The 12,065-nt window shown below is 39.4% G+C and overlaps 1 protein-coding gene across 1 annotated transcript in view; it reads left to right on the top strand.

The window, feature by feature from the left end:
- Positions 1 to 11,482, top strand: part of ell (elongation factor RNA polymerase II) — a 30,317-nt gene extending 18,835 nt beyond the window's left edge. The window contains exons 4-12 of the mRNA XM_081385186.1: positions 1,452 to 1,615; positions 3,074 to 3,315; positions 3,675 to 3,799; positions 5,991 to 6,081; positions 6,308 to 6,857; positions 7,851 to 7,917; positions 8,094 to 8,265; positions 9,016 to 9,060; positions 9,147 to 11,482. Coding sequence (XP_081241312.1) covers positions 1,452 to 1,615; positions 3,074 to 3,315; positions 3,675 to 3,799; positions 5,991 to 6,081; positions 6,308 to 6,857; positions 7,851 to 7,917; positions 8,094 to 8,265; positions 9,016 to 9,060; positions 9,147 to 9,263 — 1,573 coding nt within the window. The 3' untranslated portion in view covers positions 9,264 to 11,482. The remainder of the gene's footprint in view (positions 1 to 1,451; positions 1,616 to 3,073; positions 3,316 to 3,674; positions 3,800 to 5,990; positions 6,082 to 6,307; positions 6,858 to 7,850; positions 7,918 to 8,093; positions 8,266 to 9,015; positions 9,061 to 9,146) is intronic.
- The last annotated feature ends 583 nt before the right edge of the window (positions 11,483 to 12,065 follow it).

Here is a 12,065-nt window from a genome sequence, read left to right as displayed (position 1 = left end):
TTCCGGATCACCCTTTTGGGGTTTGATTTTATCTGCTTGTTAAATCATGATGCAAGGAATGCTCATTCCAGGTCCAAGCCTCTACTCGTTTCACTAGAGAATACTATCTCAGAAGCTGTTTATGAGCACTATTTATTCATAATACACATTTAAGCTAAGCATTTAAAAACGTACGGTGTACTCTACAGTCTCCGTGCTCTCAGCATCCCAGACATGATTTATAAAAGATGAATCACTGTCTGGCCATCTTGGATTTCATTATGAAGATAAAGGTTAGGATTATAATTTTTCAGTAGTATTACATCACATCGTGAGTGTATATTAGCTTCGTTTGTTGTTTTGGGGCGTGTGGTAGAGCGTTTGGAACCGGAAGCAGTGACGCGCGGTGTCAGACTTAAAAGCGGATGGTCTCAGCCTATATCTTCAACCGCTAGACCGCTAGAAAAGTATACTTTTTTACATTATTAAATTATAAATTCTATAATGTCCCAAATTTTGGGGTCAGTAAGATTTTTGTTTTTGAAAGAAGCCAAAGAAGCACCAAGGCTGCATTTTAGTAAAAAATACAGTAAAAACAGTAAGTGTGAAATTATTATAACTTTAATATATTAAATGTAATTTATTCCTATGATACAAAGCTGAATTTTCAGCATCCTTACTAACATTTCTTATGAATGTTAAAAATATCTGTGCTGCCCGATTTTTATCTATTCATCTTAAATTATCTTATTTTTGTCTTTTGATCAATTTAATGCATTCTTTTTGAATAAAGTATTAATTTATTTTATTAAAAATCTTACTAACCACACACAGTAGTGTAGTTTTTCCATAATTTATGATACTTACAATTATTTTTATGCATATTAAATATTTGAAATAAAATAAAAAACTGAGTTTTATATAATTTCATTAAATATTAACCCTTCTGAGATAAACTAGCCCTAATCTAGTCAGCCCTACTAACATTGTCAGCGCACTATAAACCCTAAATTTATCTGTAGCATCAGCCATCAAAGCATCGCTTTCGCAACAAATTCACTTGCTTCATCAAAACGTTTCAAGACCATTACTGTCAGACTTCTAGTTGTCTGCTGAGAATATGCATATTCAGTGACTTTAGCAGCTTATTTTTACAGGGCTTCCTTCCGACTACTTTCAAAAACCTGCCAACTTGCTGTTTTGCACAGGCATAGTGGGAAAACACTATGTGCCTTAACTGTGATCAGATGTTGCCAAGCTTTGGGCAAGCAGATCAAAGGCATTTGACAGGGTTTCAGGGTGGATGAGCTGTCCGTAAGGAACCTCTCTACAGGTGTTGCCCTTTAGAGGACGCCCATCCAACCACCTGGGCTGTAAATGAGCCATTGCAACACATTTGAAATGCATAACTGGTGAGAAGGTGGCGTAGTCGGTGCCATTTGGAGTGTCTGACAGGCTTGGTTTCTGTCCAGTGAAGGGAGCATACAACTGGACTGCCTCGGAGGGATCCAGGACAAAATCACGGTATGCGCCACGGACGACTCCTACCAGAAAGCCAGGCAAAGCATGGCTCAGGCCGAGGAGGAGACCCGCAGCCGTGGAGCCATCGTCATCAAGCCTGGCGGGAGATACGTGGGTAGGTTTGACGCATCTTGGGCCGCCACATTTGAATGCATGCGACTCTTCCTGTAAGGCTTGAGCGGAAGAACCTCGTTTTGGTCAAAATCCCATCTGTTTACACATGGTGCACACAGACAGGTGGAAGAGGGGGGTTGCGATCAGAGCCAGTTCGTCTCCACATGTCTGAAACTGCAGCGTGCTACATAATTTATAAAGCTGTTGGTTATTATTATTGCTCACTGAAAATGTTATATGGAGTATTCTGTAACTTGCACAATATTATCAAGACACTAGCTTTCACCAAAGATGAAGTCAAATGTGCCAGTGAAGTCAAATAAAAAATGTGCCCCCCTCAAATTGGAATAAATAATTACAGGGTCCCTGCGGGTCCTTAAACAGGGTTTCCGCGGGGCATTAAAAGTCATTAAATGAGTTTTGCGAAAATTAAGGCCTTAAATAGCATTAAAAAGCATTACATTTGAATCCTACAGGCATTAAAAATGTAGATATAGTTTTGAAGAATTTTATACTATCAATTTATTTTAATATAGCCTTCATAATTAATCATTTTTATTTGCTGTCACAAAATATGTACGTTAGTGTGATAAACACACGGAACCAGTTTGGTAATTGCTTCCAGCTGGAGCAGAATTGCCATGATGCGGAGGTGACGCGGGCATTTTGTACAGCAGGAATAACAGGAATACAACTAGACCAGAAAAATGGGAAAGTTTTTTTTCATCGTTTGGCTAGTTTTACATTATATGATCCTGGTCTTATTCATGCAAATGCTTTGAACCTGAACTTGGCTTGAACGAACAGTAACACACGTTTTGTCGAGCATCCTCATAACATAAGAGCACTCTTAAGTTAAATAAAGTCGAAAATGAACGAGAAGAACTGATTGAATGAGGCCCGTGTGAGATATCTTGCAGCAGCGGCTGGTTTTAAAGGGACAGCAGCCACTAAATCTCTGGCATTATTGTTAATCAAAGAACAAAGGGAACAGAGAAAATCACTAATTGCTCTTGACTAAAGAACTTTTGTAGCTTTAATAAGGATTAGTCTATTTAATCTATAATTTATGCCGTGCAGACTGTTTGATAACTTTATTCAATTTCTGTATATTGTTCTGTCAATGTTAGACAGGAAGGGCACAGGTAAATATGACATTTATTATGGGTTTATATGAGGATTGTTTGAAGTTCATCAATAGCTGTATTAGTCTCAGTGAGACTGACCTTTATCCATAAAGATGCCATTTAAACAAGTACTTTTTGTGCTTGTCGCTTTCATAACATTACATTTGAACCACTGTAGTCACATGGACCATTTTAATGATGTCTTTACTACCTTGATATACTTGAATACTTGCTCATTCAAGAGACTACCCTCTGTTCGTTTAACATAAAAAAAAAAAAAAAAAAAAAAAAAAAAACGTTTTTGACCAACTCTTTTCCCTTTACTTGTTCAGGTAAGCGTGTACAGATCCGGAAGCCGATAACGGGTGTGTCAGATGTGGCTCTGACGCGGCGGCTCACAAGGCCGGTTATCATCTCCAGCAGTCAGAAAAAGAGCCCACCCCGGCCGCTGAGGGAACGGCTAGTGCATTTACTGGCCCTCAAGCCCTACCGCAAACCCGAACTGCTGGTGCGGCTCACGAAAGAAGGCCTGTCTCCTCAGGACAAGGAGACACTGGACAGCCTCCTGCAACAGGTTCGTAACCAGCACTAGAAATACTAATTGATAGCTTTCGATATCCATACTGCACGCTGTAAAAGTAGTGCAAGTAATATGCAAGTAGTTAGTTTGTTTGACCCATTCGAAATCGTGTTTTTGAACCCTACTTGGACATAATGGCTCAACCTAGACACATTTGTCAAAACATAGACAGACTCAGGCCTGCATAAAGCCAAAGCATGTACAGTAATATACAGAGGCTGTCAGCACGCTGTTGTAGTGTTGTTTGTTTTTCTGCACTGGTGTTGAAATACAGTGCTTATTTTTAGAGAGCCAAAGACTTAAGCCTCTTGTTTCATTTTGCTGTGTTTTATTTTTTTCCTGGCTGGGTGTAGGTGGCCAACCTGAATAGTAAGGACAACACCTTCACATTGAAGGATTGTTTGTTTAAGGAAGTTCATAAGGACTGGCCTGGTTACACTGAGATGGACCAGCAGATTCTGAAGAGAATTCTTGCACGGTAGGCTTCAGTGACTTTCATATCCACACTGAATTATCTTTCATTTCTTCTTTGGAAATTTTTCTTGTACAATAGAATGATTGATTTTATCATAAATTATATATTGTTATTATATGGTTTTATATCATTAAATTAAAGGGTAATTTAATAGTCATACACAATATACACACTTTTATGGAAAAATTTAGTATTTATTCTCTGCCATGTGCCAGTGTTTGCACTGCAATATTGCTTGAATTTTTTTAGCCTTTTCAGTAGTTGTTCATCTTTTATTCACTCAAGGCTGGCCCGCAAGATTATCGTGACTTTACCTAGGATTGTCAGAAGGGGAGAATTTGGCCCAAAATCAGCCTGATTATTTTGTAGTGTGTGGGTGCCTTTACATGGAAACGTCTGGGTTTCCCATGAACTCTGGTGGTGTAAGACCCCTGGAAGCTAAATTTAGAGAGGCCATGCTACATGCTAGACCGGGGAGAACATGGTGTTGTGATATCCGTTCAAAACAAAATGAAAATATTTGCCAGAAACAAACCCAACACCCGTGCGGAACACATTACACACGCTTGCATTTCGAGACTGGTGGTGAAGCTAATCGGCTGACGGGCCTTTTTACATCCACACACCCCCCTCTTGCACCCACCCACTTTCCCATCTGGTCTTGAACGACGTGCTGTCATGTAAGAGCCGTGACTGTGTGCAGTCGGGAGGTTAGTGATGCAACCTTATTCCAGCACATGCTGATCCGTGTGTGGGTGGCACAGGTCCAGGTCCAAGGCCAGGCCGTGCATGGGCATACGCAGTTTGATCGAGACCATAGCGACTCATGCCCACCCACCTACTCTCAGACATAGACCCCTGTCCATGCACCCTCGACGGAGGCGGGGCCTGCTGTCGGGACGCATTGTCCCGTGTCGTACTGCCCCCTGTTGACATGCACACAAACTCCCTCGGTGCACTTGACCTCAAGCAGCATTATGAACTTTGGCTGATTGCTTGATTTTATTATTTTAGTGCACTTAAGTTACCATGTTTGATGTTAAAATACACATTTATATGGAAAATTAAATCATCTAAAGTGATTGGAGTGCCCATTCTCTGTGGTGGTGTTTCGCATAACTCTGACCAACGACACTAAATTTATGCCACTTGACAAATTTTTATTTTTACTAGGGGTGTAACAATGCCCTCATGTTACTCTCACGATACGATATTATTGCGATACTCCAAGACATATGATAAAAGGTTAACATTAAATGTACTGTTGATTAAAATGCTAATAGGCTTGGACTTGGGGCTGGTAACCCAATGCACAAGGACAATAGTGACACCAGATTAAAAATATTCATGATTCTGAAGCTGTTCTGAATTATTTCAGAAGAATATGCTTGCACTCTTTCACTGACTAGATATATTTAAAATAATGTAGGCCACTTTTTACTGGGAACATAAGACTTTTGGCATTATCAGGACCCATACATATTCCCTCCATTGCATTATTATAGCCACATTTATATTAAACATTATATATAGTAGTTTAATGTAGAACTAAAACTCAAAACTTGAATTTTTTCACACACATTTATATTTTGGGTGAACTATACACAATATATATAGTCGCTATCCACGATACATATTTTTGTATTTTTGGATTGCGGTATATTGTGACACAATATATTGTTACACCCCTAGTATTTTCACTGGCCATATTTCGATGTATCTGTTGTTTTAACTGATGATATATACGTCGCACAAGTTGGTCAATCTTTTTTTTTTTTTTTTAAGAATCTTATGGTTAGTACATTGTTTACCTACTGTGCCATTTAAATGTATTTAGTGTGACATTTTAAACGGCTTCATCGTATTCTATCTTCATGAAGACTAGTCGGAATTGTCAAAAATGTTGTGGACACGATATTCACATAACCATCTGCTTATCAGTAAATTGCTTATCAATTGCAAGACAAGTTCAGATGGTTCTTTATCTGAGATATTTTGATGTGTTATGCTTCAATAATTAATATCTCAGTTTTAGTTAATTGATTTGCATGTGTAACTCCAGAAAAATTAAGGTATAAAATTTACAGCACAGTCTGCAGCACTTTTCTGGGTTAGTCAGGTTCTTTTGATCTCTCTGAGGCTGTTCCTTGGTTCTTTTTAAAACTGATGATTCCTTGTCTTACATTCTCCACAGAAAACTGTGTAAGCCTCAGAGCAGTGCCCCTGTGTCTGTGGAGAGCCCGGTCAGCCCGCACAAAGAGCCAGCCAGCAGCTCGCCCTCTCAGGTCAGCCTTTTGCCTCGTTTTAGACCCATCAAAGCTGGAATAGAACTGTTATGATGGATCTGTTTGTGTTATGAGGAAATATGTAAGGGTGAATCCTTTCTTGCTCCCACATTTGTCTTACATCAAATCATTCATCATTCAAAATGATGCACTACTAGTAGACGACCTTTAATCACTATTTAATAACATCCCAGTTTAACGAACCATCATTGTTCGTGGCCAACAGAAACGACCTGCAGCAGAGTTCATCGATCCCCTGGCCAATAAGAAACCCAGAATATCGCATCTAGCTAGCAAGTCTACAGGGCTCATCAACGGCAAACTGAGCTCATCCAATGGTAAGGACTCTTCTACTTCTAGTTCTCAAGCAGCAGAGACGTCGTCGAGCTCTCAAATCCCTCCGCTGGAGATCCCCCGACCCTTCGACCCCCTTTCGGATGTCAGCAACGACTCCAACGGCAGAGACTGTGAAAGTCTAGAGGCGGCAGTGGCGGAAAGACTGAGTCAGCCCCCGTCATTCGCCCCTCGCTCCACAACGCAAGAGGAAGTTCTGGGATCCATGTCCCCAACCCACAGCAGCCTGGACGGATCTCAGACCCGGACCGCTCAACTCTCACTGCATGGCAAGCCTAAGAAGAAGTCCAAAAAACACAAGGACAAAGACAAGTCTAAGGAAAAAGACAGAGAGCGGGACATGAAGAAGGAGAGGAGAGTTGAAGACCATGGCTTGGATCAGAGGAAAACCTGTGATGTCACAACAAGCGATAGGAGGACAGGTGCGGATTACTTTCTCTGAATAATTTATAATGTCAAGGGTTATGATGTCAGAAAGCACCCCAGAATGCAACAGGTGAACTTTTGTCCCATTTTAATTTAGTCTATTATCTTAATTAGATCTTGGACACAAAAGATTTTATATTTCAGATCTTGAGCATTTCGAAGATTGTTGTTTAGCAAACAGTTGTTTAGTTAAATAGTCGCACAGGAGGCCCATCAATTGAACAAAAAGTAGTCCAACAACTAACACATTTGGTTAGTGAAGTAATTAGCGGAATCGCTCAGACAACTCACTGACTAGTCAATTAGTCTAACGACCAACCTAGTCGTTAGTGAGGCCGATTAATTGGTGGGGTGGGCTGTCTGAACATCTATTCAAGTAGGCAATTACTAGTCCAAAATCCGACACAGTGGGTTAGTGAAGTCATTCGCTGAATAATTATTCAGGCAACACACCAACTATTTGATTAGTAGTCCAGCAACCAACCTAGTTTGTTAGATGGGTCGATTTGTTGAATAGTCGCTCCGATAACCCATCAATTATTTGATTAATAGTCTAACAACAGACTAGTTGATTTAGTGAAGTTAATTAGCTAAATAGTTATTCAGACGGAACACCAACTAGTTGATTAATAGTCCCAACATCTAGTGTGGCCTGTTAGCAAGGTCAATTAGTGGAAAAGTCATTCAGACAATCCATCGAATATTTGATAAGTAGTCTAACAACAGGCAAGTAGTGGTGGCGAGATGAAGCCCCATTGAAGCTTTTCAGCCAAGTGGTTCACTAAAGGGTTCATTTCTCGAGGCTTCAATAACACCTGGTGGCCAAAGAGTGGAAACCAAGCAGATACATTACATGTATAGTTTTGCACATCCTTCATATTGTTTTAGCAGTGTTTAAACAGGACTGACGTCATGGCATATTGTCCTTGTCCCTCAGTCTGCAGGATAAAACTGTCCTTGAAATCCTTTTATTATTGTATTTTTTTCAGGTCTAAACGGAACGTGCAACAGCTCCAGTATTCCTGCATCTTCATCAGAGACAACAGACTATTTATTGTAAGCACCTCTTTGTACATTTTCAAGTTGAAACAGTCTTTTCACTTAGCTTTTGCGTCAGGTTTGTTAAAAAAAAAAAATAATTGCGTTATATAACTAAAAGAAAATGAAAATAATATTAACCTTTTATGAAGTTTATAAAACTGGTGTTTTTTTCCGCTTGGTTTCCTAAACAGAAAATACACGGTGATAAGCTCGCAAGAGCAACGTCAGACTTACAAGATTGACTTCAACTCAGAGTACAGCGAGTACCGGGGCCTCCACTCACGGATAGAGGGCATCACCCGACAGTTCACTATACTCGACTCAGAGCTCAAACAACTCCAGCAAGGCACAGACAAGTACAAGGTATCTTTATTGAAAATCCCATACCAAAAATGCAGTGCATTCATCCACACATATGATTACAACTAATTTTTTATTAATGTACTGTCGGCCCCAAGCCTGATCCCAGTAGTCATGTCTTCCTCCGGAAAATAAAATATTAAAGAGGGCAGTTGACTCATCCAGGGTCCTACTGTAATTTTCAACATCTTGATAAATTGGAAACGGTTACTGTTTTTCTTTCCTTGCCTCTCCCAATCTAGTCTGGGAGAGTAATGAAATAAACAACACAATCATCTGACTGATTAGAGGCAATCATGTTAAATAACCAGAGCAGAATGTCGTGAGGCATCATTTATTTCTCCTACACGTAGTCATAATCCTTTATAGGGCTCAATAATGAAGTTATCCTGCTGGCTTGCGGCCAGTTTGAGAGTTACAGGTCAGGTGACAACTGCTATTTGCATTGTAGCTATAAAACTGTTACCAGATCTGGCTAGGAAAATGAAGCAATATGGTTTGACAAAACAACAAAAAAGGCAGAAGCAAGGGAGGAAATGTACATAGTGTCTTGAACAGTTAGTGGGGATATTTGACCGCTACTACTTTGGTCAATCATACTCTGTGTTATAAGCGCTAACTTGATTTAGTAAAAGAAGCTGATCATAGAGCTACTCTTCAAACTCTTTTGTTTGTCTATGATCTTATAACCCATTTGAAACTACTGTATTCAAGCAGGAACATCATTGAAAGATCTGTTTCTCCTTTTCACAGACAATCCACAACCAGATACTTGAAGAGTATCGTAAAATCAAAAAGGTAAACCGACAGTCTCGTCCACCTTTTTTGTTCAAAAAAATACTTTGCGTTTCAAATACTGATCACATTCTCTTCTTTTCTCACAGACTAATCCAAACTATAGCCAAGAGAAGAACCGCTGTGAATATCTACACAACAAACTGGCACATATTAAAAAACTGATAGCAGAATATGATCAACAGCAACTTCAAAACTGGCACTAATAACAATATTTTTTGTCTCATTGTTTTTTCTTCTTTCTCCCTTGAGAAAAAGAAACAAACTCTGGATTTTTTTTTCTTGGTTTTCTCTAAAAACAAGTTGCTCTAATGTAAAATGCCACGAAACTGATTTCTTTTTCCCCCCTCTGTAGTGGGCCAAGTGCTCTAGTAAGGACCATACAGACCCATGAATTTCATTTATGGGACGTGGGACATGGGCGTACTCAGCCATGCTTACCTGTGTAGCCTAATGCATTATGGGATTGGTTGCCAGCTCCCTTCCATTCTCGAATGTGTGAAAGGAAAATCTTTCTTTTGAAGCTTTTTTCCTGGCTTTGCGAACGAGGATAACCGACAGCCATTCCCAGATTCTAATAGTTTAAGGTTTATAAAAAAGAAGTTAAGTGGATATTATTTTCCTGTATGTACTAAAATGGAAGGTCCTAATGATAAACTATATTTTATTTTATTTTATATTTATTTTTTCCTCATTCTTTTTTTTTTTTTTTTTCAGTCTTCCATAGGCATACATCAGTCCGATTATTTCACACTCCTCAGATTGAGTGCTAAACATCTCGTCCCGTCCCTTTGGTCTTTATCTCATTAATCAGTCAGTATTTTATGCAAAAGCTGCCTTGGATTTCAAGAGATCCCTATCGCAGAACACTTTCCCCATTTTCTTTTTTTTTTTTTGAGTGCTGTAGTGTCTGAAACGGCACTATCTGGCTCCTTATTTTGTGCAATGCTCTAGACCACGTGCAATGGACATGAATCAGATGCCTATCCGAGGAAGATCACCGTCTGTTTAGAGGCTTTGACAGAATCAGTATTAAGCGACGGCCATGGTAAAGCTCCATACGGATTAACTTGCCATTCCAGAAGTGAGGGTCGGTGTCGGCACTTTTTTTTTGCAATATTACATACTTTTGAATGAAAAATATTGCTTTATCACAACCCTCATCATATTGAATCATGAATCAGGTGTGGTTGTAAAGTGCAGGCAAATCTTGCGAAATTGTGCCTCACGTGAGCCGTGCGTCGTCCCTCAGGTATCTAGACTGATCCAGTATTGCTAGTTACGAGTGTGACGGTAACATCACGTCTTTGGCCAAACTTACTTGGTATTCTTCCAGAAAATGGTGATTGTATCCCTTTAACGTAGCCCTATGGTGTTTCCAATGGGCTGGTTGGTGGAGAGACAAAATGGCAGAAACGCAACCTGTCTGAACCCTTTAGCAATTCAATGCTTTCTTGAATACTGAGTATTTGTGGGGCGTTTGACCATTTCAGACAGTATTTTCATTATGAGATGACTGTTAAATTCCATTAAGGCATCTCATCGTGGAGGATCCATTACAAACCTCTGACGTGCTCCTCACATTACTGTGGCATCCGCCTCGTGGAAGCTCGACCACAAGTTGATCATCTGTCAGGTCCTGTTGAAGCATCAGTTGTACTTCTGATATCTGAACTCTTTTTATGTTTAAATATTAAAATTCAGCACTTTGCTCAGCTTCTTGCTGTTACTCTTACCTGGGTTTTGTTGCAAGGAGACACTTGCCTTGTCTGTCTGTGTATGCATGCTTTCTGACTGTTGAAGACACAAAAAAAGGGTAAAGGCCAGTGTTTAGAGCGGTTTTACTCTGCTGTTTAATGTTCAAGAGCATTTGAAGCCAAATACTTCTCAAATTGCCCCTAATTTACCCGGCCAGCATTAGTTTAGTGTTGCGATATTTTTAAGGAGCGCAATTACAAAAATTGAAATAAAGCCAAATTTGACTCTTCTGAATCAATTGTTTAAAAGCAATTGAGAAATTTAAATCAACAATTCTCAATCACAAATTTACCAGGTAAACCACAGATATTTCTTTTTTTAATCACGGTCTTTTACGTTACCCGAAGAAACAGTCTGAAAATGCTGCAAACAATTCAACGACAAATACGAATGACGTTTGTTTGGATTGGAAACTGCTACGATTCTTCAAACTATGTCGAGACAACCGGGGGGGGGAATGTGCCAAATGACCTGTTGTATAGGTTTGCATCAGATGAAATATGTTGCTGTTTTAGCAAAAAATAAAAGAAAAATAAAGGGAGTGGGAGGAGCTTTGGGACGAAGGCTTGCGACGTCAACGCTCAAACCCAAAGCGCGCTTTTTGAAATAACAAGGGACCGGGACTGAAATTTATCTTGGTATTTCAATAAAATTCTTGGAAAACTTGCTTTTTATTCTGAAGTGTTATTTTGTGTGTCCAAATTATGTTTCTTAGGGTGTTCAAGTCCTCTTGGGAAGTTCGTATGTACGAGTTGGGAAGTAGTTTACGTCGTTCAGTCACGTTCTTTGGAGGAAGATTACTTAACTACACAAAAACACAGCAAGGTTTTTAAACTCTAGTTCTAGAAAATAAAGAACAAATAATGTTTTGCTTTTTTGGGGGGACCGCTCAAAACTGTTAAATATTATATTGTTATATTACAATACCATTATATTTTTTATAGCAATTTTTTAGCTTGTGAAAAAAAAAAAAAAGCCTCACAAGGGTGAAAACCACCACCCTCTGCACCATTTAGCTTCAACTTTAATTAAACGCACATGATCCACCTAATCAAATCCCTCAGGCGGATTTGAAAACTATTGGAGCAGGGCTGTTGTGGCCCTCCAGGAACGTGGGTAAAATTATACCTAAGGTCATACATTTGTATTGACAAATCAATTCAATATTTCCCATCCATTATGATGAGCCTTGTGTTCTACGAAGGGGGATGTTTGGATAATGTTAGACAAATCCAGTTTTCCTTATGATA

This window comes from Scardinius erythrophthalmus (genome assembly GCF_964197995.2).
Source record: "Scardinius erythrophthalmus genome assembly, chromosome: 14".
Lineage (NCBI taxonomy): Eukaryota > Metazoa > Chordata > Actinopteri > Cypriniformes > Leuciscidae > Scardinius > Scardinius erythrophthalmus.
This window is presented reverse-complemented; position numbering and strand designations above follow the sequence as displayed.